This window comes from Lonchura striata, chromosome 1, assembly GCF_046129695.1.
Source record: "Lonchura striata isolate bLonStr1 chromosome 1, bLonStr1.mat, whole genome shotgun sequence".
In the NCBI taxonomy this organism is placed as follows: domain Eukaryota; kingdom Metazoa; phylum Chordata; class Aves; order Passeriformes; family Estrildidae; genus Lonchura; species Lonchura striata.
In genome coordinates this window covers 156,816,266-156,842,661 of record NC_134603.1, presented here as the reverse complement: position 1 = coordinate 156,842,661, position 26,396 = coordinate 156,816,266, and the positions used below count along the sequence as shown (strand labels likewise).

At 70.7% G+C, this 26,396-nt stretch overlaps 5 protein-coding genes across 8 annotated transcripts; 2 read left to right on the top strand and 3 right to left on the bottom strand.

The window, feature by feature from the left end:
- Window positions 1-73: 73 nt before the first annotated feature.
- Window positions 74-3,221, top strand: CDK5 (cyclin dependent kinase 5). 2 transcript variants are annotated; one of them, XM_077790120.1, is made up of 13 exons: window positions 74-84; window positions 122-206; window positions 335-423; window positions 520-587; window positions 721-781; window positions 874-930; window positions 1,025-1,120; window positions 1,453-1,527; window positions 1,638-1,734; window positions 1,814-1,883; window positions 2,290-2,350; window positions 2,426-2,506; window positions 2,748-3,221. In XM_077790120.1, exons 2-13 carry the CDS (start codon window positions 170-172, stop codon window positions 2,832-2,834), a joined length of 879 nt encoding a protein of 292 aa, XP_077646246.1. In that variant the 5' UTR covers window positions 74-84; window positions 122-169; the 3' UTR covers window positions 2,835-3,221. The 2 variants fall into 2 exon arrangements, with proteins under 2 accessions (XP_077646246.1, XP_021394648.1); XM_021538973.2 differs by lacking the exon at window positions 74-84 and having other exon boundaries at window positions 97-206.
- Window positions 3,222-4,454: 1,233 nt separating this feature from the next.
- On the bottom strand, window positions 4,455-11,215 carry ASIC3 (acid sensing ion channel subunit 3). Of its 3 annotated transcripts, none has more exons than XM_077790116.1 (8): window positions 10,235-11,215; window positions 7,762-7,912; window positions 6,989-7,116; window positions 6,012-6,088; window positions 5,887-5,943; window positions 5,316-5,469; window positions 4,608-4,699; window positions 4,455-4,537 (listed from the first exon to the last, which is right to left on the bottom strand). In XM_077790116.1, exons 1-8 carry the CDS (start codon window positions 10,787-10,789, stop codon window positions 4,534-4,536), a joined length of 1,218 nt encoding a protein of 405 aa, XP_077646242.1. In that variant the 5' UTR covers window positions 10,790-11,215; the 3' UTR covers window positions 4,455-4,533. The 3 variants fall into 3 exon arrangements, with proteins under 3 accessions (XP_077646242.1, XP_077646241.1, XP_077646240.1); XM_077790115.1 differs by having other exon boundaries at window positions 4,479-4,537; window positions 4,631-4,699; window positions 6,012-6,162; XM_077790114.1 differs by lacking the exons at window positions 4,455-4,537; window positions 4,608-4,699 and adding an exon at window positions 4,745-5,235 and having other exon boundaries at window positions 6,012-6,162.
- On the bottom strand, window positions 11,040-13,479 carry LOC144246316 (uncharacterized). The gene is made up of 4 exons (XM_077783403.1): window positions 13,397-13,479; window positions 13,057-13,353; window positions 12,188-13,003; window positions 11,040-11,442 (listed from the first exon to the last, which is right to left on the bottom strand). The coding sequence occupies exons 1-4, from the start codon at window positions 13,477-13,479 to the stop codon at window positions 11,040-11,042; spliced, it is 1,599 nt and encodes a 532-aa protein (XP_077639529.1).
- A 30-nt stretch (window positions 13,480-13,509) lies between these two features.
- ABCB8 (ATP binding cassette subfamily B member 8) lies at window positions 13,510-18,466 on the bottom strand. Its single transcript, XM_077790139.1, has 16 exons — window positions 18,390-18,466; window positions 17,509-17,782; window positions 16,577-16,732; window positions 16,403-16,497; window positions 16,228-16,333; window positions 15,983-16,144; window positions 15,814-15,899; window positions 15,645-15,742; window positions 15,416-15,521; window positions 15,277-15,310; window positions 15,003-15,139; window positions 14,795-14,889; window positions 14,510-14,643; window positions 14,262-14,409; window positions 13,711-13,961; window positions 13,510-13,631 (listed from the first exon to the last, which is right to left on the bottom strand). Exons 1-16 carry the CDS (start codon window positions 18,464-18,466, stop codon window positions 13,551-13,553), a joined length of 2,040 nt encoding a protein of 679 aa, XP_077646265.1. The 3' UTR covers window positions 13,510-13,550.
- Window positions 18,467-18,788: 322 nt separating this feature from the next.
- ATG9B (autophagy related 9B) lies at window positions 18,789-26,078 on the top strand. Its single transcript, XM_031503771.2, has 15 exons — window positions 18,789-18,868; window positions 20,464-20,596; window positions 20,740-20,783; window positions 20,905-20,969; window positions 21,048-21,206; window positions 21,730-21,871; window positions 22,021-22,769; window positions 22,885-23,038; window positions 23,504-23,683; window positions 23,760-24,005; window positions 24,072-24,256; window positions 24,646-24,748; window positions 25,199-25,280; window positions 25,406-25,512; window positions 25,824-26,078. The coding sequence occupies exons 2-14, from the start codon at window positions 20,467-20,469 to the stop codon at window positions 25,495-25,497; spliced, it is 2,331 nt and encodes a 776-aa protein (XP_031359631.2). The 5' UTR covers window positions 18,789-18,868; window positions 20,464-20,466; the 3' UTR covers window positions 25,498-25,512; window positions 25,824-26,078.
- Window positions 26,079-26,396: the final 318 nt, after the last annotated feature.

Sequence of the window (26,396 nt, the reverse complement as noted above, 5' to 3'; positions counted from 1 at the left end):
CCCGGAACCCCGGGGCGGGGGCGGGCCCCGCGGGAGGCGCGGCGGGGCGGGGCCGCGCGGGGCCGCCGGGAGGCGCGGCGGGGCGCGCGGGGGCTGCCGGGAGGCGCGGCGGGGCCGGGACCGGGACCGGGACCGGGGCCGCTGCGGGGCCGCGACCGATCGCGGCGCGATGCAGAAATACGAGAAGCTGGAGAAGATCGGCGAAGGTGCGGCAGGGCCGGAGCCGCACGGAGGGAGCCGGTGCTGCCGCGGGGCCCGGCGCTGCTGTGGGGCCCGGCGGCGGTGTCGGCACGGGTACCGGGGCCTCGGTCGTGACCCCGTTCCATTCCCGCAGGCACTTACGGGACCGTGTTCAAGGCCAAGAACCGGGAGACGCACGAGATCGTGGCGCTGAAGCGAGTGCGGCTGGACGACGATGATGAGGTGAGGGGGGGGCCGGGGCTGGGATCCCCCCGGGACCCCGGGACGCCCCCCGGGACCCCCGGGAGCCCCGGCTCCCACAACCCGCGTGTCCCGCAGGGGGTGCCCAGCTCGGCGCTGCGGGAGATCTGCCTGCTCAAGGAGCTCAAGCACAAGAACATTGTCAGGTACCGGGGGCTCCGGGCGGCCCCGGGGGCTCCGGGCGGCCCCGGGTACCGGCGTCGCGGCTCGGGGGATGCTCCTGCCCGGTGCCCCGGGCCCGGCCAGGCGCTGCGGGGCTCAGGAACCCCTGCCCTGCAGGCTGCACGACGTTCTGCACAGCGACAAGAAGCTGACCCTGGTCTTTGAGTTCTGCGACCAGGTGAGCTCCGGGGGCACGGGTGTCCGGGGGGGCACGGGGGTCCGGGGGGGTCTCTGAGGGTCACCGCTCCCGGCCCCCCTCGCTTCCCTCAGGACCTGAAGAAATACTTTGACAGCTGCAACGGGGATCTGGACCCCGAGATTGTCAAGGTGGGTCCGGGGGTCCCGGGGAGCCCCCGGGGTGCCGGCCCTGCCCCGCCCGGTGCCGCGGGCTGGCTGACGGAGCCCGCCCGTGCCCCCGCAGTCGTTCATGTACCAGCTGCTGAAGGGCCTCGCCTTCTGCCACAGCCGCAACGTGCTGCACCGGGACCTGAAACCCCAGAACCTGCTCATCAACCGGGTGCGGCGGCGGGAGCACGGGGAACAGCCGGGACCGGGCACGGAGCGGGGCTGCGCTCGGGAATGGGGCTGGCTGGTTGGCTGTCTGTCTGTGTGTCCTGGGCAGTCACACCTGGGAGCGGGGCTGTGCTCAGGGGTCACACTTGGGAATGGGGGCTGCCTGCCTATCTGTCTGTCTGTCTGTCCTGGCAGCCACACCTGGTGTCTGTCCAGCCACAGCTGCAGCTCCATCTCTCCCCTGTTCCCAATGATGAGAAAGGCAACAGGGCCACAGTCCTGGGGTGCAGGGGATGCAGGTGGGGCCCCCCACGCTGACCCCGTCTGTCCCCCCAGAACGGGGAGCTCAAGCTGGCGGATTTCGGGCTGGCTCGGGCCTTCGGCATCCCTGTGCGCTGCTACTCAGCCGAGGTGAGCGGGGGCTCCTGGGGCTGCTGGGGCTGCTGGGGCCCGGGGTCCTGGCCCTGCCCAGCTGGCTGGGGGTCCCGTGTCCCGGTCCCAGTGTCCCTGTCCCTCCGCAGGTGGTCACTCTGTGGTACCGGCCCCCCGATGTTCTCTTCGGTGCCAAGCTCTACTCCACCTCCATTGACATGTGGTCAGCCGGGTGCATCTTTGCAGGTACACTGGGGGGCCAGGGGAGCGGAGGGGGGCCTGGGGGGCCATGGGGGCCTGTGGGAACCACCCCTTGTCCCCCCAGAACTGGCCAACGCAGGGCGGCCCCTCTTCCCGGGCAACGACGTGGACGACCAGCTGAAGAGGATCTTCCGATATCCTTGGGAATGGGGAGCACCAGAATGGACGGCCTGGGAATGGGGAGCTCAGGGAATGGGGAACCCAAAGGAATGGGGACTCCTCCTGGGAATGGGGACTTCCCCTGGGAATGGGGACTCCTCCTGGGAATGGGGACTTCCCCTGGGAATAGGGAATCCCCTGAGAATGGGGAGCACTGTGCATGGTAATCCCTCTGGAATGGGGGATTGGGGAAATCCTGGAATGGAGAGCCCTCGGGAATGCAGACCTCCCCTGGGAAGGAGGAGCCCTGCAGAATAGGAATCCCCTGCGGAATGGGGAGCTCTGAGAATGAGGATCCCTTGAAATGGGAACCCCCTCGGCTGGGCAGGGGGGCAGGGCCAGGTGCTGGGTGCCCCCGTGGTGGCCCTTGACTGTCCCCACGCTGCTGGGGACCCCCACGGAGGAGCAGTGGCCGGCCATGGCCAAGCTGCCGGACTACAAGGTGAGGGCAGGGGGCGCGGGGGGTCAGAGGAAATAAGGGGGTCTGGGGGAGCTGGGGTCACCTGTGTGTCCCCAGCCCTACCCCATGTACCCAGCTACCACTTCCCTGGTCAACGTGGTGCCCAAGCTGAACGCGACTGGCCGGGACCTGCTGCAGGTGAGACCCCTCCCCTGTGCTCCCCTTCCCGTGCCCCCCACCCTGGGTGTGTCTCCCAGCCTGCACTCCCCTGCTCCTGTCCCACCGCAGCGTCCCCCACACGTGTCACCCCTGCCCACCCCGTGGGGGCTCTGGCTCCTGGGCGTGGGTGCCCTCCCGCCTGCAGCCCCCTGCCCGCCTGGGTGGGCTGTGGGAGGGGGAGGGTCCGTGCTCTCCCCCCTGAGCCCCCCGTGCCCCCCAGAACCTGCTCAAGTGCAATCCGGTGCAGCGGATCTCGGCGGAGGAGGCCCTGCAGCACCCCTACTTCACCGACTTCTGCCCCCCCTAGGGCCCCCGAGGGGGCAGCCCCAGCCGCCCAGCCGGGTGCCAGCCCCCCGACTGCAGCCCCCCCAGTATTTATTAGGACCTGCCCCGGCTGCGGGGGGCTGGCGCGCCCGGCCCCCAGCCCCGGGGGTGGATGAGAGGGCTGGGGCTCCCCCGGGGCCACGGGACTCACCGGTGCCAGGGCACTTCCCAAGGGCACGGGAACCCGACAGGGCTGGTGGAGGGGCAGGACCCTCCGGGACCAGGAGCAGGGACCCCAGGGGGGAACGCACCCCCCATCCTCTCCCTCCTTCCCCCGAGCCCTTTTCTGTGGGGGTCCCGGGTGTGCCCCCCAGGGCGCTGCTGTACCGGGTGACGTGCGTTCGGGATCCCATAAAGAGCTTCCCCCCCAGCGCCGCCTCCTCCTTCCTGGGCTCTTGGGGACCCCCGCCGCCATGTGACAGACCCCCTGCCCAGCCCTGTCACCCCCCAGTGTTGCCTCTCGTTCCCGGAGCGCCCAGGACCCCCCAGGTCCCCCGTCCCCCCCAGCAGCCCGAGCCGGGGCCTGGGGCACCTCTTTATTGGGGGCTGTGGGGAGGGGTGGCATGTCCAGCGCGAGCGGGCACAGGCAGCGCATGCAGGGACGTGGGAGCAGGGCCGGGGGCCCTCACCCCCGGCCCCCCGACGCCCCCTCAGGGGGCGGGGGAGGCCTGGAGGCCGCCCCGCGGCCCGGGGGTGTCCCCCCAGCCCCCCGGCCGGCGGGGGGGCGGGCTGGGCGGCCCGGGGGGGTCCCTAGAGCCGGGTGACGAGGTAGCAGGTTCGGGGCGACGCCGAGACGGGCCGTGGGGCCGGGCAGGGGGGGCCGGGCGCTCTGCAGGAGGGTGGGCGTCAGCTCCCGCGGCCGCCCCCGGCCCCCCGCGCCCGCCTGCTGGGGGCTCTGCCCCGTGCCCCCTCCCCTGTGCCCCCCAGCGTGGCCCAGGAGCCCTCCGCTTTGGCAGGGGACGCCAACCTGGAGCCGGGCCAGCTCCTCCCGTGCCCCCAGGCAGATCCCCCCTCCTGCCCCACCGCGTCCCCGAGGGGAGGCTGGGGGACCCCGGCCCGGCCGGGGGGTGTCAGGGCAGGGGGGACCCCGGAACAAGGTGCTGTGCGGGATGATGAGGATGGGGGATGTCTGCAGGGAATGGGGGGGTCTGCAGAGAATGCAGGAGGTTCGCAGGGAATGCCGGAGTCTGCAGGGAATGGCCCCGCACCCCCGTGCTGGCCCTGGGGAGCCCCCCACGGACCCCCATCTCCCCCCGGGGAGTGACAGCCCCACACCCCCCGTGCCAGCCCCGGGGGCTCTGCTTGGCGCCCACATGTACCTGGGTGGGCGCGGGGCCGTGGGGCTGCCCGGGACCGCCGGGTGCTCCTGGACGGGCGCATGGAGGGACGAGAGAGCGGTGAGCGGGGGGATGATGAGGCGCGACCCCTGGGCGGGGGGCTGGGGAGTGGGGGGCGCGGGGGGTTACCAGGGTGCCGCCATCGCTCCGGGGGCTCCGCTTCTTCTCCTTGTACAGGCTGAGGAGTTTGTCCCGGAACACCTGGGGGGGGCAGGTCAGAGTCCCCAGCCCCGAGAGCCCTGGGCAGGGGGAGGCCGGGCTGGGCTCACCTCGTACAGGTAATCAAAGATCTCCAGGATGGTGAGGAGGCTGGCACCGATGAAGAGCCCCATCTGCCCCCCGATGTCACCTGTGCGGGAGGTGACGTCAGTGAGGGCAGAGCCCTGGTCCCCCTGGCACCCCCGGGCCCCGGCCCTCACCCAGCAGCCCCGCCACCTCGTACGCCTTCTTCTGCTCGATCATCTCGTAGTTCAGGGCCTCGAAGAAGATGTCCAGGACCAGCACATTGTCCCTGGGGGGACACGGGACACAGGGGCAGCGTCAGCTGCAGGGGAGCCGTGCCAGGCTGTGCTGTGCCAGGCTGTGCTGTGTCAGGCTGGGGGGCTGGACTGTGCCAGGGGTGCCGTGGGACAGGGCCGAGGGGTGCTGAGGGCACAAGGGTGTGCTGGGCTGTGCTGAGCCATGCCGTGCTGTGCCATGTGGGGTTCTGGGGCAGGTTTGCACAGGGGAGGCCATGCTGTGCTGTGCCATGCCGTGCCATGCTGCCATGCCATGCCGTGTCACGCCGTCATTTTGGGCTGTCAGTTTGCGTGTGCTGGGGATGCCGTGCGTGGCTGTGCCGTGCTGCTGTGTCACGCTGTCATGCTGTCCCAGTTCATGTCTGCTGGGGGTGCTGGGTGGGCGCGCCGTGTCACACTGTCACTCCGGGCTGTGTCGGTTCATAGATGCCGGGGACACTGTGTCACACTGTGCTGCCTGGTGTCATGGGGCCGTGCTGTGCCATGCCACACTGTCACGCTGTGCCAGCGTCGTGCAGGGGCTGTGGGGCTGTGCCATGTCACGCCGTGAGGTGGCGGGTGACACGGCAGTGGCACAGCAGTGGCAGCGGAGGTGGCGGTGTCACTCACGCAATGTACTGCTCCGTCTTGTTGAACTTCTTGGCCAGGTACTTGGCCGAGGCCTTGCTGGGGATCTTCACCATGGAGAGCTCTTTGCCGTAGCGCACCATGGCGCAGGGCGTGCGGCACGCGCAGTACTCGCTGTCCTTCGTCACCAGGAAGTCTGGGGGGGCAGGGGTGGGACGGGGACCCCCAGGAGCCCGCGGGGGAGGCGGGACGCTCCGGGGACAGAGCTGGGTGGTGGCGGGTGCCACCCGGGACAAGTGTGCAGGGCACAGGGAGGGGGCCCGGCCCTGCGCATCTGGGGACAGCGTGACCCCCAGCCCAGCGAGGGCACAGGGACACTAGAGCTGCACTCAAAGAAATGGGGGCACAGGGACACCGGAGCTGCACTCTCAGTGGTGGGGGCACAGGGACACCAGAGCCGCACTCACAGTGGTGGGGGCACAGGGACAATGGAGCTGCACTCTCAGTGGTGGGGGCACAGGGACACCAGAGCCACACTCACAGAAATGGGGGCATGGGGAGGCTCAGGGGTTCCCGGGAGGGTCCGGGGGCACTGCGGGCACGGGGTACGTACCCAGCGCGGGGTCGGCGCACTCCTTGTACTGCTCCGGGGTGCAGACGTTGGCGTTGCCTGCGGGGGAGGCGGCAGGGTTGGCACGGCCGCGGTCGGTGCCGGAGCCGCCGGCCGCCCCCGCTCACCCGGCATGTGCACCATGCGGCAGTTGCAGTTCTCGGCCAGGTAGCGCGTCTCGCAGTCCAGGCGGCACGCGGTCAGGCTGTAGTTGGTGAAGAAGTCGGACTCGATGGGGGTGGCCTTGCAGTCCCCCCAGGGTGGGGGCAGGTACACCAGCTGCCGGCACCCGCTAAGGAAAACTCGGCGTCCCGGGGCCCCGTGTGGAGCCCGCTGTCCCCGCTGTCCTCCCCGCCCGCGGCGGGCCGTCCCCCGGGCGCAGCTCGCCCCGCACAGTGCTGCGGGTCCTGCCACCCCAGAGCCGCCGTCCCACCCCGTCCCCTCCTTTCGGGGCACGGGGATGGCTGTTGCAGCAATCGTCACCTGTGCTGGTGCCACAGCGAAGTCTGGCAGCTGGCACTGTCCGGGAGCAGGACGTGCCGGGCGGGGGGCTCAGCGCGGACCCCCGCCCTCCCCTCGTGCGGGGACCGTGCCGGCTGGAGCCCAGCGCCCCCCGCCCGTGGGTGCCGGGGCCATTCCTGCTGCCGCCGTGCTCCTGCCGCCCATGTGCCGGCACACGTGGTGACGCCCACCCGAGGCACCTAAATTTAGGTGTCTGGCTGCGGGGGCCGCTGCCGCCGCCCCCCGGCGGCTGTTCCGCGGGAGCCGGGGGTCGCTGCCGGAGCCGCTGCCTGCCCGGGGCTGCCTGGCCCGGCGTGGGGCTGCCCCACAGCGAGTGCTGCTCCCGGCCAGGCCAGTGGCACGGAACCCATGGCACGGCTGGGCAGGGGGTGTCCCCGTGGAGATGGCCGGGGTAGCCGCGGCTTGCAATGTCCCCACAGGGATGTCTGTGGCAACACCGGGCCATCCCAAGCCCTTTGGGATCCATTCTGATCCCTTTGGGTCACCATCCCGAGCCCCTGTGAGGGTCCATCCCAATCCCTCCAGGGGCCCATCCCGATCCCTCGGGGGTCTGTGCCCAGCCCCGGGCGCCGTGCCCGGATACCCGCTGCTGCTGGCAGGAGACGAAGGTCTGGAAGCCAGGGGCAACGCCAAAGCCCAGCTGGTCAATGAAGGGTGGCTCGTCCTGGCTGTGGATCTGCACCTTCACCCCCACCTCAAACGAGGTCTCATCTGCAGAGCAGGGCAGGGCGGTCAGGTGCAGGGTAGGAGATCTCACCCATGTCCCCCCAGATGGACACGTGCTCGCCTGTGTCCCCCCAAAAGGATGGGTACTCAGGTGGTACCCAAGTGCTGTCACCCATGTCCCCCCAGCTGGGCAGGGTCTCACCCGTGTCCCCCCAGACGGGCAGGACCTCACCCGTGTCCCCCCAGCTGGGCAGGGTCTCACTTGTGTCCCCCCCAGCTGGGCAGGGTCTCACCCGTGTCTCCCCCAGCTGGGCAGGGTCTCACTTGTGTCCCACCCAGACGGGCAGGGTCTCACCCGTGTCCCCCCAGACGGGCAGGGTCTCACCCCTGTCCCCCCCAGCTGGGCAGGGTCTCATCCGTGTCCCCCCACATGGGCAGGGTCTCACCCATGTCCCCCCAGCTGGGCAGGGTCTCACCCGTGTCCCCCCCAGCTGGGCAGGGTCTCACCCATGCCCCCCCAGCTGGGCAGGGTCTCACCCGTGTCCCCCCCAGCTGGGCAGGGTCTCACCCATGCCCCCCCAGCTGGGCAGGGTCTCACCCGTGTCCCCCCCAGCTGGGCAGGGTCTCACTTGTGTCCCACCCAGACGGGCAGGGTCTCACCCGTGTCCCCCCAGCTGGGCAGGGTCTCACCCGTGTCCCCCCAGACGGGCAGATACTCCTCCTGCTGCACGTTGAGCATGAGCTCCAGGCCGTTGCCGGAGCCGCCCTGCAGCGTGGTCAGCACCTCGCGGCCTGGCCCCCCCGGGTTGAAGGTGTAGCACTTCCCCAGGCGTGTGAAGATCTGTGGGGACACGGGGCACGCGTGGAACACGGGGACAGGGCGCTCACTGCCACCGCGGGACTGCACGTGGACACGGGATGGGGCATTCAGTGCCGCTGTGGGGACACAGGGACACGGGCACGCAATGGCAGTGGGGGTTCCAGGGCCCCACGTGAGCCAGGCCTGGATCCCGATGCCCTGCAGGACCCAGGACGGGGTCCCAGTGTCCTGGGACAGGGTGCCAGTGCCGCCAGGAGAAGGCGAGGATGGCCATGGTGCCCGGCCTGTGCTGCCGCGGCTCTGCAGAGATATTGGGTTTCGTCCCGGTTCCAGGGAACACGTGGGGACACTTGAGATGGGAGGGCACAAGCCAGAACAGTCGTGGGGACCAGGAATCCTTTGTCACAGTGGCAGAGGCCACCTTGTCCCCCCCAGGACCTGAGAGCCTGTCCTGGGCCAGCCACCCCGGGGACCCGCACCCCCACCAGGAACCCTGGGGTGACCTTGAGTTCCCGGGACCGGTACCCACAGCAGGGACCCCGGGGTGGCCCTGAGCCCCCAGACCGGTCCCACAGCCCCCAACTCCTGCCGCAGTCCCGCGGCGTCACGGCCCTCCCTGCTATGGGTGTCCCCACCCGGGGGTTATGTCCCACGGGGGGGAGAGGAGGGGGCGTTGCTGTGGCAACCAGCTGCTCCCAAAGTGGGGACCCGTTGCCATGGCAATGCGGTGCCCAAGGAGGAAAGGGGGGGGCGGGTGTCATGGCAACGGCTGCCCGGCATGGGGATGCTGGGGGGGCATGGGTGGGGACAGTGATGGGGACACAGCCCAGCACTGCCGGTCCTCCTGCACCCCACACTCAGGGTCACACAGGGACCCCCGGCCCTGCACCCTGGGGACCCCCTGTCCCCACACCCCATCCTGCCCCTCCAACTGACCTTGGGGGACGCGACAGGAGACACAGCTCACCCCGATGGCCCTTGGCCCCCAGCACATGTCCAGGAACCTCGGGGACACCGGGGCCCGGGCTGGGATGAGTGCAGGGACTCGGTGCCAGCGCTCAGCACCGTGGCCTGGGGCAGAGAATCCCAAGCCAGGACCGAGACTGGCCGAGCATGGGGATTTTGGGGGGCAGAGCCAGGACCCTGCTGCTTAATCAGGCACGTGCCACCCACCCCGAATCCTGCCCTGGGGGCCCTCAGCCCTCCTGCCACATGTCCCGGCCTCAAGCCCGGGGACCATCACCACTGCCTGGCCTTGCTGTGGGGACGCTGCCAGAGCAGCTCTGCCCACGGGCACTGGGGGAACAGAGCGGGCACAGGGCACAGGGGGCACAGACCTGTCAAAGGCCAGCTCGTCCCTAAGCTGCGTGCTGAATTAATTAGTGCTCCAAGAGCATTAAGGGGACATTAAGTTGCTGGGGACAGCAATGGGGACTGGGCAGAGCTGGCGTGGCAGACGTGAGCTGCCCAGCGCCCACGCTGCTGCCTGGAGCTGCTGTGGCAGGAGGGAAGTGTCTGTGCTGCCCATGTCGCCATCACTGCCTCTGCCAATGTCCCTGCCCGTCCTGCCCATGCCACCGCCCCGTCCACCTGCCCGAGACACTGTTCCTGCCCATCCTGTCTGTGCCACCATCCCTGCCTGTGCCACTGTCCCTGCCTGTCACATAAGTGTCATCATCCCTGCCTGTGCCACTGTCCCTGCCCTGTTCTGGGGCCGCAGCAGAGGTGCTGGGGGCAGGAACGGGGCTACTGGAGGTAGGGGTGGAGGGTGCTGTGAGCAGTAGCAGGGGGTCACAGCAGGGCTGGCACGGGGACCCCCACCCATGCTGGGCACGGAAGAGCTGCCCATGGGAGCCTCTGTGCCAGCAGTCAGGGCAGCGGCCGCTGCTGGCAGTGACCAGTGGCACCTGAGGCTGGCACAGGTGGTGGGGGCTGCACCTGTGAGCACTGTACAAGTGACACCCCACACAGGAGAGCACACCTGTGGACATGCTGTACCTGTGAGCACCCCGTAACCCTGAGCATCCTGTACCCCCGAGCATCCCGTGCCCAGCACCACCCCTGCCCAGTGCCTGCATGCCAGCAGAGACCCCCGCAGCACAGGGTGCCCAGCACAGCCCCGCTCCATCCTGGGCACTGTCTGCAGCCGCCTGGCAGCCCCGCAGCACCCAGGGCGCCGCTGTGGGGACGCTGCCCGCAGCGGGGTGGGCAGGGGCCGAGAGTGCTGCGGGGGCTGGGACGAGCGAGGGGGTCACCTGCCGCTGCCCGACCTCAGCAGGACTCCCGCTCCCTCTGCAGCCCCGGGCCATCGGGTGGGTGCCCTCGCAGCCCCCCGGCACTCACCACGGTGAAGTTGCGGGCAGTGCAGCCGGTGCCGCGGAAGGAGCACTGCAGCAGCATGTCAGCCAGGTCGTGGCCCGTGCGGTTGTAGAACTCGGCCATGCTGAAGGGCTTCGCCTTGAAGTTCTTGAAGTTGGCCTTGTCGCGCAGCGCGGCCAGGACGTGGGGCTCGGCCAGCTGCGGGTTGCTGATCTCGTAGCGCTCGTTGAGCAGCGCCAGCAGCTCGCCCACGTGGTACATGTCGTTGCGGGTGATTTTGGAGAAGCGGAACTCGTTGAGGTTGCAGATGGTGATGGCCGGGAAGGTGAGGTTGCGGGCAGCCACCTCGTCCAGCTTGGTGACGTGCGGGTAGGTGAGGAAGTAGGCGACGCGCTCGGCGCACACGAGCAGCAGCAGCCCCAGCGAGCCCAGGAAAAAGCCGCCCCAGAGCACGCGGCGCAGGGACACGGCCCCGTAGGCGAAGACGTGGCTGATGCCGTGCAGCGAGGAGCTGTGGGCGAACGCCCGCAGGCTCGAGAGCCCCTCGCCCTCCCCGCTGCCCTCCGAGCCCCTCCTCATGCTGCTGCCGCCGGGGCCCCGCGGTGCCCCGCAGCCTCAGCCCATCGCCGCGCCGGGCTCCGGGCGCGGCTGGCGGGGAGGGAAGGGGGGAGGAGGGTGGGCAGGGGCGAGGAAGGCAGGTCACGGGAGGGCAGGACCGGCCGCTCCGCTCCCCCCGGTCCTTCGCGCCGCCGGGGCCGACGCTGCCCTACCGGCGCCGCGGAGCCGCGGGCGGCGCAGCGCAGCCCCCGTCCCGGTTCCGGCCCCAGCCTCAGCCCCGGTCGCCGTTCCGATCCCGGTCCCTGTTCGAGCCCTGGTCCCGGATCCGGTCCCGATTCCAGCCTCGGTCCCCCTCCTGATGCCGGTCCCGGATCTGGTCCCAGCCCCGATCCCAGCTCCAGCTCCAGTTCCAGCCCCAGCCCGGTCCCGCTCCCGGCTCAGCTCCCGCGGCGCAGCCGCCGCCGGTCCCCGCCGGCCCCCGCCGCCGCCGCCCCCGCCCCTCCCGCGGCTCCACCCGCCGCCCCCGCCGGCGGCCGCAGCGCTGGGGGACGGGGGGGCCGAGACCCCCGGGGAACGGGCGGCCGGCGGACAGCGCCCCGGCATCGGGCAGCCCAGGGGATCCCAGCCCGGGGGTCGCACGGGGGTCCCCCCCCGGGAAGTGGTGCAGTGGAGCCCTCACCCCAGGAAGACATCGCAGGGTCCCCCACTCCGGGGGTGACACAGGGGTCGCCCATTCGAAGGCTGACCCATGGGACCCCCACCCCGGGAGAGTCATGCAGAGCTAACCCTGTGACCCCGGGGGTCACTCGGCGCTGCCCCTGCCTGGGGGTTGAGACAAGGGCGCCCACCTTGAGGGACAGCACGGGGGACAGTCCATCCCGTGTGTCACGAAGGGGTAACCCCACGCCGGGGCTCCCCCACCCCGCGGTCATGCACCCCAGGAAGATGACACGGGGTCCCTCCGCTCCAGGGTGACAGAGGGGCTCCGCCCAGGAGGGTGACACAGGCGACCCCCCCGTTCCAGCAGGGGGTCACAAGGGGGTCTCCCCACCCAGAGGTCACCCAGGGCTTCCTCCACTCTGGAGGTGACAGATGAGGCCCCTTGCCCCGGGGGTAATATCGGGGTCCCCATCACAGAAATCACACAAGGGCTCCTCCATCCCGGAGGGGTGCAGGGGTCCCCCACGCCGAGGTCACGCAGGGCTGCACCCCCTCTGAGCCCCTCGGGAGTGACAGGGGTGTCACACTCCACGGGGACACATGGGACACCCTGTGCCGAGGGTCACACACGGAACACTCAGCCCAGCAGGGCCACGCAGGGGTCCCGCAACTCGGGAGGGGGTGACACCGAGCAGGGGGTGACACAGGGGACACAGGTGACACTGGGTGACACAGGGGACACCGGGTGACACAGCTGACAGGTGACAGATGGGACACAGGTGACAGAGGTGACACAGGGTGACAGTGTGACACCCTGTCCAGAGGGGACACAGGGTGACAGAGGTGACACAGGGGGATACAGGGCGACACAGGGTGACACCCTGTCCAGAGTGGACACAGGTGACAGAGGGGACACAGGTGGCACAGTGTGACACAGGGTGACAGAAGTGACAGAGGTGACACAGGGTGACAGAGGGGACACAGGTGGCACAGTGTGACACAGGGTGACACAGATGACACAGGGTGACAGTGTGACAGAGGTGACATAGGTGACACAGTGTGACACAGGGTGGCACAGTGTGACACAGGGTGACAGAAGTGACAGAGGTGACACAGGGTGACAGTGTGACAGAGGTAACACAGGGTGACACAGTGTGACACAGGACGACACCCTGTGCAGAGGGGACACAGATGGCACAGTGTGACACAGGGTGACACCCTGTCCAGAGGGGACACAGGGTGACAGAGGGGACACATGTGGCACAGTGTGACACAGGGTGACACAGATGACACAGGGTGACAGAGGTGACACAGGGTGACAGAGGTGACACAGGTGACACAATGTGACAGGGTGACAGTGTGACAGAGGTGACACAGGGTGACAGAGGTGACACAATGTGACAGGGTGACAGTGTGACAGAGGTGACACAGTGTGACACAGTGACAGAGGTGACACAATGTGACAGGGTGACACAATGTGACAGGGTGACAGAGGTGACAGTGTGACACAGAGTGACAGAGGTGACAGGGTGACAGAGGTGACACAGTGTGACACAGGGTGACACAGTGACAGAGGTGACAGTGTGACACAGAGTGACAGAGGTGACAGGTGACACAGGGTGACAGAGGTGACACAGTGTGACACAGTGACAGAGGTGACACAATGTGACAGGGTGACAGAGGTGACAGTGTGACACAGAGTGACAGAGGTGACAGGTGACACAGGGTGACAGAGGTGACAGAGGTGACACAGTGTGACACAGTGACAGAGGTGACACAATGTGACAGGGTGACAGGTGACACAGGGTGACACAGTGACAGAGGTGACACAGGGTGACAGAGGTGACACAGTGACAGAGGTGACAGTGTGACACAGGGTGACAGAGGTGACAGGTGACACAGGGTGACAGAGGTGACACCGGCCGCTCCGGGGGCAGCGCGGCAGGGGGGCGGGGCCAGCCCACAGACCACGCCCACATACACGTCACTCCCTCGGCCCCGCCCCCTCCGCTCCGGCGCGAGGGCGCCCCCGGGCGGCCCGGAGGCCCCATGGCAGCGCCCCGCACAAAGCGCAGCCCGGCCGCCTTCCTGCCCGGTTTATTGGGGGGCAGCGCGGCCGCCCTCAGGAGCCCTCCTTGGTCTGCCGTCGGATGAGCTCGGCGTACAGGCCCCCGCGCCGCAGCAGCTCCTCGTGCGTCCCCGCCTGCGGAGACAGCGGGGACAGCTGGACGGTGCCGCTCACCTGCGGGGCGCCGCCCGCGCCCGCCCCGCCGCCGCCTCACCTCGGCCACGCGGCCGCGGGCCAGCACGGCGATGAGGTGCGCGCCGCGGATGGTGCTGAGGCGGTGCGCGATCAGCAGCACGGTGCGGCCGCGGGCCGCGCGCTCCAGCGCAGCCTGCACGGCGCGCTCGGCCTGCGCGTCCAGCGCGCTCGTGGCTTCGTCCAGGATCAGCACGGCCGGGTCCTTCAGCAGCGCGCGGGCGATGGCGATGCGCTGCTTCTGCCCCCCGGACAGCGCCGTGCCGCGCTCACCTGCGGGACACCGCGGGACACCGTGGGCACGCTGCGCTGCGCCATCCCAGGGGACAACCCCACCCAGAGCCAGGGAACCCCCAGAATGTCCGTGCCACAGCAGCCCGGGGAAGCCGCCCCAGCCCGCAGCCGAGGAGCTGCCACACCCGGGCCCAGCCCGCCCGCTCGGAGCCCAGCGCGGCCGCAGCTCGCCGTGGCGCAGCGGAACGTCAGCGGTGACCAGCGGCCGGTGTCCCGGCAGGACTGGGATCCCTCAGCTGGGGTCCCACGCCTGCCTGACCCCTCCCGCCCCGGCCATACCCACGACGGTGTCGTAGCCCTGGGGGAAGCTGCGGATGAAGCCGTCGGCGTTGGCGAGCCGGGCGGCCTCGTACACCTCGGCGTCAGAGGCTCCTGGCTTCCCGAAGCGGATGTTCTCCATGATGGTGGTGCCAAACAGCACCGGCTCCTGCAGCGAGACCCTGGCCCTCAGTGCTGAGCCCCAGCCGGGCTGTCCCCGTCCCCAGGGACAGCCGGGGGGTCCCGGCCAGCATCAGCCCCGTCCCCACCTGGCTGATGAAGCCGATGACCTGCCCCCGCAGCCAGGAGGGGTCCAGGCTGGCGATGTCGTGCCCGTCCAGGGTGATGGTTCCTGCCGTGGGCTCATAGAACCGCTCCAGCAGCGCTGCCACCGTTGACTTCCCTGGAGAGGAGACCCCTGAGCCCCCCTGCCCTGGACCCCTGGCTCCAGCGGCACCGGGAGGTTCCCAGTCCCTGGCATCCACTGGGCGCCCTGGGCAGAGGAGTGGGGCGCAGGAGGATGCACCCAGGGAGAGGGTGGGGGGCACCAGTACCTCCTCCGGAGGGGCCCACGATGGCCACGGTCTGGCAGGGGGGCAGGGTGAGGCTGAAGTCCTTTAGGACAGGGTAGTCAGGCCGGGTGGGATAACTGCAGAGAGAGGAGCAGGGGCTGAAGGGCTGTGGGGACATGGTGCCAATCCTCCGTCCTTGGGGTGGCTCGGGGGGCCATGGGGGGCCAGGCAGGGGCCTGGTGGGACCCACCTGAAGGAGACGTGGTTGAAGCAGATGTGGCCGCGCAGAGAGTGGGCAGGGATGGAGGCTCCTCCTTGCAGTGGCACGGGGGGCTCCAGTCTCAGCAGCTCGAAGACACGGGCACCAGCACTCAGACCCCGCACCACCTGTGGGGGGACAGCAGGAACACCTCATGGCCCCCCAGACCCCACCTCACCCGCAGAGAAGGTGATGAAAGCAGCTCCAGAGCCCCAAACCCGAATCCCCAGCCTCAGGGGGTGCCAGGATCCCTCACCCCACCTACCTGGCCCATCAGGATGGAGATGCTGGCCAAGGACCTGGGATGTACAAGGGCAGAGATTGAGCTCAGGGCTGTGCCCAGGCAAGCTGTGGGGTACAGGGGTGCCAGGGGAACAGGGGGTACCACTGGGTCCTGCCCTGACCTTTGCACCGTCTGCGAGGCCACCAGGAAGGACATGAGGTCACCAGGCGAGAGCTGGTCTCCAGCCATCAGGGAGCCACCGACGAAGATGGTTCCCAGGACGATGCCTGTGGGGTGAGGGCAGAGCTGGGATTTGAAGGGGACGTGCAGAAGGGGTGTTGGGAGGAGGTTCTGCCCAAGGGAGTCCCACCCCAGAGCCCCCCAGGTCCCACTCTGTGGCCCCTGCTCACCGTTGAGCGCCAGGTTGGAGAGCCCCTGGAAGGCGGCGATGCCGAGTCCCAGCCGCTCGCTCAGATGTCCGGCACGGTCCACCTCGGCACGGAACAGCCTGGGGCAGGGATGGGCTGGGGTTCCCCCTGCCACACGCCCACCACCCCCAAGCTCTGCCCTCCCCCTTACCCTGCCTGCTGCTCCTCCATGGCAAAGGCGCGCACCGTCCGCACGTTGCCCAGCGCCTCGTCGGCCACCACGGTGGCCTTGGCCACCTGCAGGAGAGCGGGGACAGTAGTGGAGACACCCCACTGCGGCCTCGGGGCTGGCGGGACAGGGGCTCTCGGGTGAGGGTTACCTGCTCCTGTGCCTGGCGGGAGAGGCTGCGGAGGAAGGCGCCGATGAAGGCGCCGGCGCCCACCAGTGCGGGCAGCGCCACGAGCAGCAGCCCCGTGAGCTTGGGCGAGAGCAGGTACAGCGACACGAAGCAGCCGACGGTCTGGGTGCCGCTGCGCAGGCCCTGGGGGGGACACGGTGGCTGGGGGGGACCGCCGGGCTTGCCCAGGAGACAGCTGAGCTCACCCTGGAGGTGGCCGGGCTCACCTGCGAGATGGCCAGCTTGAAGGAAGACTTGAACTCCTGGATGTCGGCCGTCAGCCGCGCCACCAGCTGCCCCGTGCGTGTGGCATCAAAGAAGGCCACCTCCTGCCTGCCGGGGGAGCGGTGGGTGGGGGGCCCTGGGCACCCGTCGCTCCCGTGCCCCGTCCCCGCGGGTTACCTGAGCAGGGCGCTGAAGAGCGCCTTGCGCATGTTGCCGGCCACCCGCTCGCCGACACGGGCCAGCAGTGCGATGTACCCAAAGGTCAGCAGGCCCTGCGGGGCGGGGGGCGTCAGGAGAGCCGGGGGCACCCCCGGGACCCCCCACCCACCCTTTTGGGGGGTCGGCACTCACCTGCAGGCAGTAGATGGCGAGGAGGCGCAGGGCCGGGCGCCGCACCTCCCGCAGGTACGCGGGGACGTGGCCGCGGGCACATCGGGCCACCACGTCCACCAGCTGGCCCAGCAGCACTGGGATGCGCACGTTGAGCAGGGCCGCGCCCAGCGCCAGCTGCGCGACAGGGACAGGGCTGTCACCGACTGGACAGCAGCACGGGGGTGCCAGGCCATTGTACCAGGACAGCGGGTGGCTGGCGCAGCACCGGGACAGGGGGTGTCACACAGTGGCACTGGGCACTGGGACAGGGGGTGTCACACCGTGGTACCAGAAAGTGGCTGTCTCGTGTCAGCACTGGGACAGGGGGTGTCACACTGTGGCACTGGGACAGGGGTTGTCACACCATGGCACTGGGACAGTGGCTATCACACCGTGGCAGCGGGACAGTGGCTGTCTCGTGTCAGCACTGGGACATTGGCTGTCACACTGTGGCACTGGGACAGGGGGTGTCACACCGTGGCAGCGGGACAGTGGCTGTCTCGTGTCAGCACTGGGACATTGGCTGTCACACTGTGGCACTGGGACAGGGGGTGTCACACCGTGGCACCGGGACAGTGGCTGTCTCGTGTCAGCACTGGGACAGTGGCTGTCACAGTGTGCCACTGGGACAGCAGATGTCACACAGCAGTGGGTACCAGGATGGTGGGTGTTACGCAATGGCACCAGGACTGTGGCTGCCATACCCTGAACAGGGACCATGGCCATCACGCTGTGGCACTAGGACAGTGACAGCCAGTGCCAGTCGCTGGGAAGGCGGGTACCGTACCATGTCAGTGGGACAGTGGCCATCGTGCTGAGGCACCGGCACAGTGTGTTACCCCACGGCATCGGTGTGTCACAGGGACAGTGGGGACAAGGGCGGCCACGGCCACCCACTCGGCCCTGCTCACCACAACGGCAGCTGAGAGCGCCAGGAGCTGCGGGCGCAGGAAGGTCCAGAAGAGCGGCCAGTCGAAGGGGGTCTCCGGGGGGGGCTCGGGAGGCTCGGGAGCAGCGGGGGGCACGGCGGGGACAGCGGCCTCCTGGCAGCGCGCGGCCGTGCGCAGCAGCCCCAGCGCCACGCAGCCCGCGGCCGAGCCGGCCACGAGCAGGCGGCGGGGGGCCGGGAGCGCCGCGGGCAGCCGGGGGGGCCCGGCCAGCCCCAGGCGCCCCCCATACCTGAAACTGGGGAGAGGGGCGACTGAAGCGACCCTGGGGGTGGGTGAACCTGGGGGAGCCCCCGCGGATCACCCCAGGAACCTCAGAATGCCGTCTCCCCCCGCCGGGAGTTGTGTTCCTGCCTCCAGCGGAGCCGGGGCCCCCCAGCACCGCCCGCAACCCCGGAGTGCTGGCTCCCCCCACCCAGAGCTGGGGTGCCCCCACACCCCAGGGGCCCGCGAGTCTGGGAACCCCCGGACACCGCAGGGCCGCCGAGGCCGAGCTCCCCACGCCGCCCCACGCCCAGAAGTGGAGTCGTCCTCCCGAGGGAGCCCGGGCCTCCCCAAAACCCGCCCACGTGTTGCCCCCGCCCCGACTCCCGTCCCGCTGCTCCGGGAATCCCACGTACCCCATCACCTCCCGGGAGCCCCGGCCGCCCCGCGGTCCCCCCGCAGGGATCCGGCTGTCCGGGAGCCCCAGCGAGTTTCCGGCACCCCTGGCTGCCCCGCAGCCCCACTCGCACCCCCGGGACCCCCGCGACCACCGAGTCGGGGCTCCTCCCAGCAAGAGTTCCCGCGGTCCAAGGGCCCCGAGGGTCCGGGATGCTCCCGGGATGCCCTGCACTCCCCGGTACCTGCGCCCCGGGACGGAGGGCGGCCGGAGCCGGGCCCAGGCGCCCGCTGCCCGCAGCAAGAGCACCGGCAGCGGCATGGCGGCTCCGGGCGGGGGCGGCACCGGGGGCGGCACCGGGCGGCACGGGGCGGGACCGGGGCGGGACCGGGGCGGGAGGAGCCCCAGCACCGCGGCCCGGGCCCTGCGCCGGCCCCGACCCGTACCGGCCCCTCCGCGGCGTCTCCGGCCCTTCCGGGGCTCCGCGCCCCGACCCCGCCGATCTCCGCTCCCGGCACGCCCGCTCCTCCCGGGGCCCCTCCGGACTCCCGGACCCGCAGCGGAGCCCCGCGCCGGAGCTCCGAGCGCGCACCGGCACCCCGAGCCCCGCCGCTGCCCGGGGCTGCCGCCGGTGCGGCCATGGCCGGCGGCGGGGCCCGGGGCGGCCGTGGGGCCCCTTGAGCGCCGGCACCGGCGGGGACCGGGCCGGCACCGAGCGGCCAGGTGAGCGGGGACGGGGCAGCGGGTACCGGGGGTGGCGGAGCCCGCTGTCCCGGAGCGGGGTCGCGCCGCTCCTCCCCGGGGTCCCTCAGCCCGGCCGCTGCCCCGGGAGCCCCGGGCGGGCAGCGCAGGGCCAGCGCGGCGGGTGTGACCCCTGCCGCCGTGGGGTGCCCGGTCCCCACGTGTGGTCCCGGGCCACTCGCGGGGGTCACTGCCGAGCCCCGTCCGTGTTCTTACGGCGGAGCCGTGTGTCACATGTGTCACCACCGGGGCTCGTGTCACCACGGCGGTGTCACCCTGCCGTGTCCCCACGGGCAGGTGTCCGTGTCCCCATGCGGAGTGGCGGTGACACAGGTGACGCTGCGGAAACACACGTGTGTCCCGGCAGGGTCACCGGGGCCGCTGCCGGGGGCCGCTGTGTCCCTCGGGTGCCACGTCCCCTGGGCTCTGTCCCTGGCCCCGGGGGTGTCCCGGCTGCCCGGCCCGGGGATCCCCGGGCCCCCCCAACCCTTTACCCTCGCGGGCTATTTTCGGGCTCCGCGGGTATTTTTGGCTCCCCGATGCGGAGCTGGTTGGGGACGGGCCGTGCCGGTGTCACCCGCCGGGACACCCGATCCCGGGGGATGCGGCCGCTGTCCCCAAGGGGGAGTTGCACAACCGGGGTCGGGTCCCTCTTGCTGCATCAGCCCCGCGCCGTGAGTCAGCCGCGGGCAGGTGGGGCCGGACGGTGTCACCTGCGGCCACCGGCCTGGCCGGACACCGGCTGCGGCCACCGCGGGGGACGCTGGTGACGCGCGGCGCTGCGGGGCGGCGGTAAGGGGACCGTGGTGGGGGTGAGCGGGGGGTCCCGTCCTGCCCCAATGGTGAGGGTCCCATCCTTCCCCAGGCTGTGATGGTCTCTTCCAAGGGTTTGGGGTCCCTTCCAAGAGTTTTGGGTCCCGTCCTCCCCTGTGGGGGGCTGTCCTCCTGCCGCAAGGTCCGGGGTCCTGCCCTCCCCCAGAGGGCTGGGGGGGGGGTCCGATCCTTCCCCGGGCCGGGGGTCCGCAAGGCATGGAGAGACCACCAGGGCTCAGGACTGGTCCTGAGCTGCTCCTGCTCTGGGCTCTCCCCTGGCTGCGGGGATGGTGTGTCCGTGGTGAGTGTGGCCTGCGGGGTGTCTGTGGGTACAGGAGTCCATGGGGAGGGGGGCTCTGTGGGGACGAAGGCTGTGGGGGGCTGTGGACACAGGGGTCCGTGGGGAGAGGCGTCCCCCCACTCGGGCCGGGCAGCACAGCACGGCCCGGGGGATGGCTGGGGGAGGTATTGGGGTCCCTCGGAGTTTTCAGGGGGTCCGTCCCGGGGAGCTCTGCAGGCTCAGGGCAGGCTCTGGCACCGGCCTGGCCGGTGGGACAGGACGGGCCGGTGGCACCTGCGGTGTCACCTGCCCGCGGCCGGGGCCAGCTCAGGCCACCCGAATTCGGGGCACGCGGGCGGCGCTGCGGCACCGCAGCGGCATTTCCGGTGCCCCACACCTGCCCCGACCCCTCCGGCCCACACCTGCCCCACGGCGGCCCCACGGCGGCCCCACGGCGGCGGCGGGTGCTCACGTTCCCCGGCAGGTGATGGCGGAGCGGGGAGAGGAGGACCGGCAGTACCGGCAGTACCGGCGGCTGGAGGATTGTGAGGAGGACTCGCCCCCCGGCGAGGAGGAGGAGGAGCAGCTGCTGCTGCACGTCACTGAAGGACCGACAGGTACTGGGGTCCCGTCCGGCGGGGGATTCGGGGTCCCACGGGCTCTTTGGGGACCCCAGGTGGTGTTTCTGGGTCCTGGGTGGGGCGCGGGGGTCCCATGGAGAGGTGGTACCACACCTTACCTGCCGTGTTTTTCCCCCCAGACTCGTGGCACCACATTAAGGACCTGGACAGTTTCTTCACCAAGATATCCTGGCACAGCCCCTGGTGGCACTGTGGGGGGCATGGGGGAGCATGGGGTGACTCCGGGGATGGGGGGGACGTGGGGGGTCCGTCACCCCTTCACAGTCTCCTTAACGCCCCCACACATCTACCAGTTCCACCAGAGGAATGGCTTTGCCTGCGTCCTGCTCTCGGACGTGCTCGAGCTGGTGTAAGTGATGCCACGTTGTCACCGTACGGTGCCACGCGGCTGTGACACCGGGGTCCCACTGACCCCCCGTCCCCCCAGGCAGTTCCTGTTCGTCGTCACCTTCAGCACGTTCCTGCTGTGCTGCGTGGACTACGACGTCCTGTTCGCCACGCACCCGCTCAACCACAGCCACGTCCCCGAGCGTGCCAAGGTGACGCTGCCCGACGCCGTGCTGCCCGCCCCGCAGTGCGCCCGCAGGTGGGCAGGGGACGCCGGGGGACGCCGGGGGGTTCTCAGCGCTGTGGGTGGCACTGGGGTCCCAGCTGTGTGGGTGGCACATGTGTCCCCAAAGGGCCAGTGGCGGCGGGTGGCTGCTGCTCCTGCTGCCACCTGCGTGGCCGTGCAGAGGTCCCAGTGCCACCAGCGCAGCTTTGTCGGGTCAGGTGCCACTGGTGTGGCTGCGTGGGGTCCTGGTGCTGTGGGTGACGTGTCCCCAGCTGTCTCTTGAGACTGCAGTGGCTGTGAGGTGGTTGGTGGCACTGGTGACACCTGTGTTTCTGCAGGCTTGGTGGCAGTGGGTGGCCGCTGCCTGTGAAGGGTTTGTTGGCCCTGCTGACACTTGTGTCCCCACAGGCCTTGTGTCAGCAGGTGGCATCTGGCTTGGCTGGCACTGGTGTGGCTGTGGAGGGTTCCAGTGGCACCGGTGACACCTGTGTCTTCCTAGCACAGGAAGACACGGCACGGGGGCTTGGTGGCACTGGTGACACCCGTGTCCCCGCAGGCTCCGTGGCAGCGGGTGGCTGCTGTTCCTGCTGGTGCTGGCGGGCGCGGTCTGGCTGTGCCGCCTGGTCACGGCGCTCCGGCGCCTCGTGGGCTACTGGGAGATCCGGAGCTTCTACATCCGCGCGCTCGGCATCCCCGCGGTGAGGGGGGCTGGGGCCGCTGGGGGGGCCGGGGTCCGGGCTGGGCCGGAAGGGGCCGCGGGGCGCCGGGCCACGCCAAGCCACACCGGCGCCGCGCGGCGCCGGCCGTGCCCGGGTGCCCAGCGCCGACCCCCGTGCCGTTGCCGCAGGAGGAGCTGTGTAACCACAGCTGGCAGTCGGTGCAGGCCCGGCTGCTGGCCCTGCAGCGGCGCCAGCCCCTGTGCGTGCCGCGCCGGGAGCTGACGGAGCTCGACATCCACCACCGCATCCTGCGCTTCCGCAACTACACCGTGGCCATGGTCAACAAGTCCCTGCTGCCCGTGCGCTTCCGCCTCCCGCTGCTGGGCCCCGTGGTCTTCCTCACGCGCGGGCTGCAGTTCAACCTGGAGCTGCTGCTGTTCCGCGGCCCGGCCGCGCTCTTCCAGAACACCTGGAGCCTGCGGCCGCAGGTGAAGCGGGCGGGCGCGCGGCGGGCGCTGGCGCGGGGGCTGGCGCGGGCGGCCGTGCTGCTGGGGGTGGCCAACCTGGCGCTGTGCCCCTGCGTGCTGGGCTGGCGCCTGCTGCTCGCCTTCTTCAGCTACGCCGAGGGGCTGAAGCGGGCCCCGGGCAGCCTGGGCGCGCGCCGCTGGTCGCTCTACGCGCGCCACTACCTGCGCCACTTCAACGAGCTGGGCCACGAGCTGCAGGCGCGGCTGGGCCGCGGCCACGCGCCGGCCACCAAGTACATGGACTCGTTCAGCAGCCCGCTGCTGGCCGTGCTGGCTCGCCACGTCGGCTTCTTCGCCGGTTCCGTGCTGGCCGTGCTCATCGTGCTCACCGTGTACGACGAGGACGTGCTGACGGTGCAGCACATCCTGACGGCCATCACGCTGCTGGGGCTCGTGGTCACCGTGGCCAGGTGGGTGCCGGAGCGGTGGTCGCGGTGGCCGGGTGGATGGGCCGGACTGTGCCGTGCCGTGCTGGGCCAGGTGGGCAGCGGGGGCTAAGGCGGGACCCCGCCTGTGCCCCTCCAGGTCCTTCATCCCGGACGAGCACGCGGTGTGGTGCCCGGAGCAGCTGCTGCAGCGGGTCCTGGCACACGTGCATTACCTGCCCGAGCACTGGCAGGGCCGCGCCGGCCGTGCCGAGACACGAGCAGAGATGGCGCAGCTCTTCCAGTACAAGGCGGTGGGTGCAGGCCCCCACTGCCCAAGACCCTCCTCCCCAGCACCCCACTCCCCTGGGACCATCCTCTCCCCACAACTCCTCACCCCCAGCATGCCACAGACCGGGAGCCCCATCCTGGGACTCCCCAGCCTCGGGATCTCCAGCCTGGACCCCTCAACACTGGGACTCTCTGCTCCAAGGCCCCATTGCCCTGGGACTCCCTGTCCTGATCCCCTGCCCCAGGACCCCCACACTGGGACCCCCCTGCACCAGGGCTTCCCACTCTTGAGGCACCCCCATCTCAGGAGCCTCCTGCTTTGGAATCCCCCACGCTCAGACCCCTTCACCCTGGGCAGCCCTACCGAGGACTCCCCTCCTCAGGACCTACTGCCCTGATACTCCCACCCTGGACATCCCACCCCAGGGCTTCCAAGCCTGGGGCCTCTGCCCCGGGGCACCCCCAGATCCCACGGCCCCCCACCGCAGGTTTTCATCCTGGAGGAGCTGCTGAGCCCCCTCGTGACACCCCTGATCCTCATCTTCGCCTTTCCCCCGCGCGCCCTCGACATCGTGGACTTCTTCCGCAACTTCACGGTGGAGGTTGCGGGGGTGGGCGACATCTGCTCCTTCGCGCAGCTGGACGTGCGGCACCACGGCAACCCGCAGGTGGGGCCGGGGCCCGGGGCGCGGCGTTGCGGGGCCGCGTGTCCCTGCGGGGCTGTGCCACGTCCCTGTCCCGCAGTGGCTGTCGGAGGGACACACGGAGGCTCCCCCGGAGCGCCAGGCGGAGCACGGCAAGACGGAGCTGTCGCTGATGCGCTTCGCCCTGAGCAACCCGCGGTGGCGGCCGCCGCCGCCCGCCCGCCGCTTCCTCGGCCACCTCCAGGCGCAGGTGACCCGGGACGCGGCGGCCGCGCCCGCCCCGCGGCACCCGCTCGCCGAGGGGCCGCTGGCCGCGTCCCTTCTGTCCGAGGACTCGGCGCTGGCGGTGAGTGGGGGCGCGCCGGGGGCGCCGCGGGGTGTTTTGGGTCTCCCCTGACGGGTGTCCCCTCAGCCCGAGGGGCTGGTGACGAGCGTCTTGGCGGCCAGCGGGCTGCTGGCCCGGGACCCGCGCCTCGGGCAGCCCTGCAGCACGGCCAGCGCCACCGCCAGCCTGCTGGCCTCGCTGCGGAGCCCGCTGGGGACACCGCCCTGCGCGGCCCCCGACAGCCCTGCGGAGCACCAGCGCCCCGGGGACAGGTGGGGACGCGGGGCGGGGGCGCGGGGAGCGGGGACGGGGCTCGGAAGGGTCTCAGGGCAGCCAGGGTGTCACTGGGGGGCTGTCGTGGTGGGCAGGAGCGTTGTGCTGGCGATGGGGGATGGACGGGTGTCACGGCAGGGAAGGGGTGTCACAGTGGGAAGAGGTGTCACGGCAGGGAAGGGGTGTCGTGGCAGGGAGGGGTGTCACGGCAGGGAAGGGGTGTCACAGCGAGGAGGGGTGGCAGGGAAGGGGTGTCACAGTGGGAAAGGGGTGGCAGGGAAGGGGTGTCACGGTGGGAAGGGGTGTCACAGCGAGGAGGGGGTGTCACAGCGAGGAGGGGGTGCTGTGGCGGGGCTGTCACCCCGTGCCACCCCTCCCGTGCCCCAAGGCCGGCGCTGAGTGAGTCGCGGCTGCGCAGCCTGAGCCGCTCGGCGCTGCTGGCCGAGGTGGCCTCCGCCGAGATGAGCCTTCACGCCATCTACCTGCACCAGGTGCGTCACCCGCGGTTCCCGGGCTCCCCCTGCCCACAGCGCCCCGGGGCACGGGTGTCTCTCACCAGTGTCACCGCCTGCGGGCTCTGCCTCACCCCCGGGAGCCCTGCCTGGCCCTGGTCTCTTGTCCCCTGTCCCTTGTCCCCAGAGCCATTCCAGGCGGCCCCTTCCCTCCCTGACCCGCTGGGTGACCCCTCTGTTCCTGGCCGCTGCCAGATGGGGCGCTGGGGATGGGGCACCGCAGCTGGTGTCACCCTTGTTCCCCCTTCTGCCACCCCGTTGGGGCTGGGGAGTGTCCCAGGCTGAGGGACCCCTGTCCTGCTGCCCCTTGGGGGTCTCTGGGTGCCAGTACTGGGCGTTCTGCTGTGTTGGGGGGCTCTGGCTGCCTCTGGGGGTGTTGTGAGCGCTAATCCGGGCTCTCTGCCACTCCCTGACCCCTCTGCCCCCCAGCTCCACCAGCAGCAGCAGCAGCAGCCGCAGGGGCCGAGCCCCCAGCCCGCAGGGGCACCCAAACACCCCTTTGTGACCACAGGTGAGCACCGGCCCGTGGGGTGTCCCAGGGGGTGGGGGGCACTGCTGACCCCCCCCACCGCGGGGCTGAGCCTGGAGCCGGGCCGGGGGGGGTTCTGGAGGTCCTGACCGCCCTGTGCCCCCCAGGCTCGGCTGCCCGGGCCTCGCAGCTGCGGGAGATGCCGCTGGGCGGGTGGGCCGAGGAGGAAGAGGAGGAGGAAGAGGAGATGATGACGTAGCCGGGCCTGGCGACGGTGGGTGGGGCCGGGGGGGCGCGGGGACCCCGGGACTGGGACGTGGAAAGCCCCGGGGGCGTTGGGGGTGGGAGACGGAACCCCTCAGGGCTGGGGGACCTGGTGGCCCCCAGGGCTGAGGCTGCAGGGACTCGGCAGGGATACCCCGGGACACGGAGGGGCTGGGCACAGGGACCCCCGGGCTGGGCTTCAGTGGGGTCCGGCTGCCACTGCCACGTGTGCTGGGTGCCCAGTGTTGGGGTCCCCACTCCAGGGTCCCTGCCCTGGGGTCCTGCTCTGGGGTCCCCGCTGACACCCCATTCCCTCTGCAGGGTCCTGGTTGTGCCGAGACCCCCCGGAGGTGCCGGGGGAGCTGCCAGGGGCACATGGGGGGCTCGCCATGCCCGCTATGCTGCCAGGGGGGCCCTGTGTAGGAGCCCCCTGCTCGGGGCGTCCCTGGTGACCCCACTACCGTGCAGGGCCAGGGGTGCTGCCAGGGTGCCCCCAGGTGCTGTTTTTGGGGGGGCAGAAGGCTGGTGCCCCCCGCGGTGCCCCAAGCACCAGCTGAAATAAAGGTTTACAGAGGGGCCGTGCCGGCTGGCTGTGCCTGGGATGAGCTGGGGGTCCTGGGGGGCCGATGCCATGGATGGGGTGTGGCAGTTTGGGGTGACACCGGGGTTGTGGGCTGGTGGCAGCGGTGGTGCTGGCAGGGAGTGCAGTCCCCTGCCGCCACACAGGTGGGAGCCGCAGGGCCACAGCCCTCCCAGCGTTTCCCACCCCTCAGAGCCACAGGAGCGTGGCTGCCTCCTTTTGCCCCCCGTCTCCCACCCCTCGTGGCTGGAGCGTGGCCAGGTGACCCCAGAGGTGTCACAAAGCCCACCCTTCCCTGCGCCACCTCCCGTGCC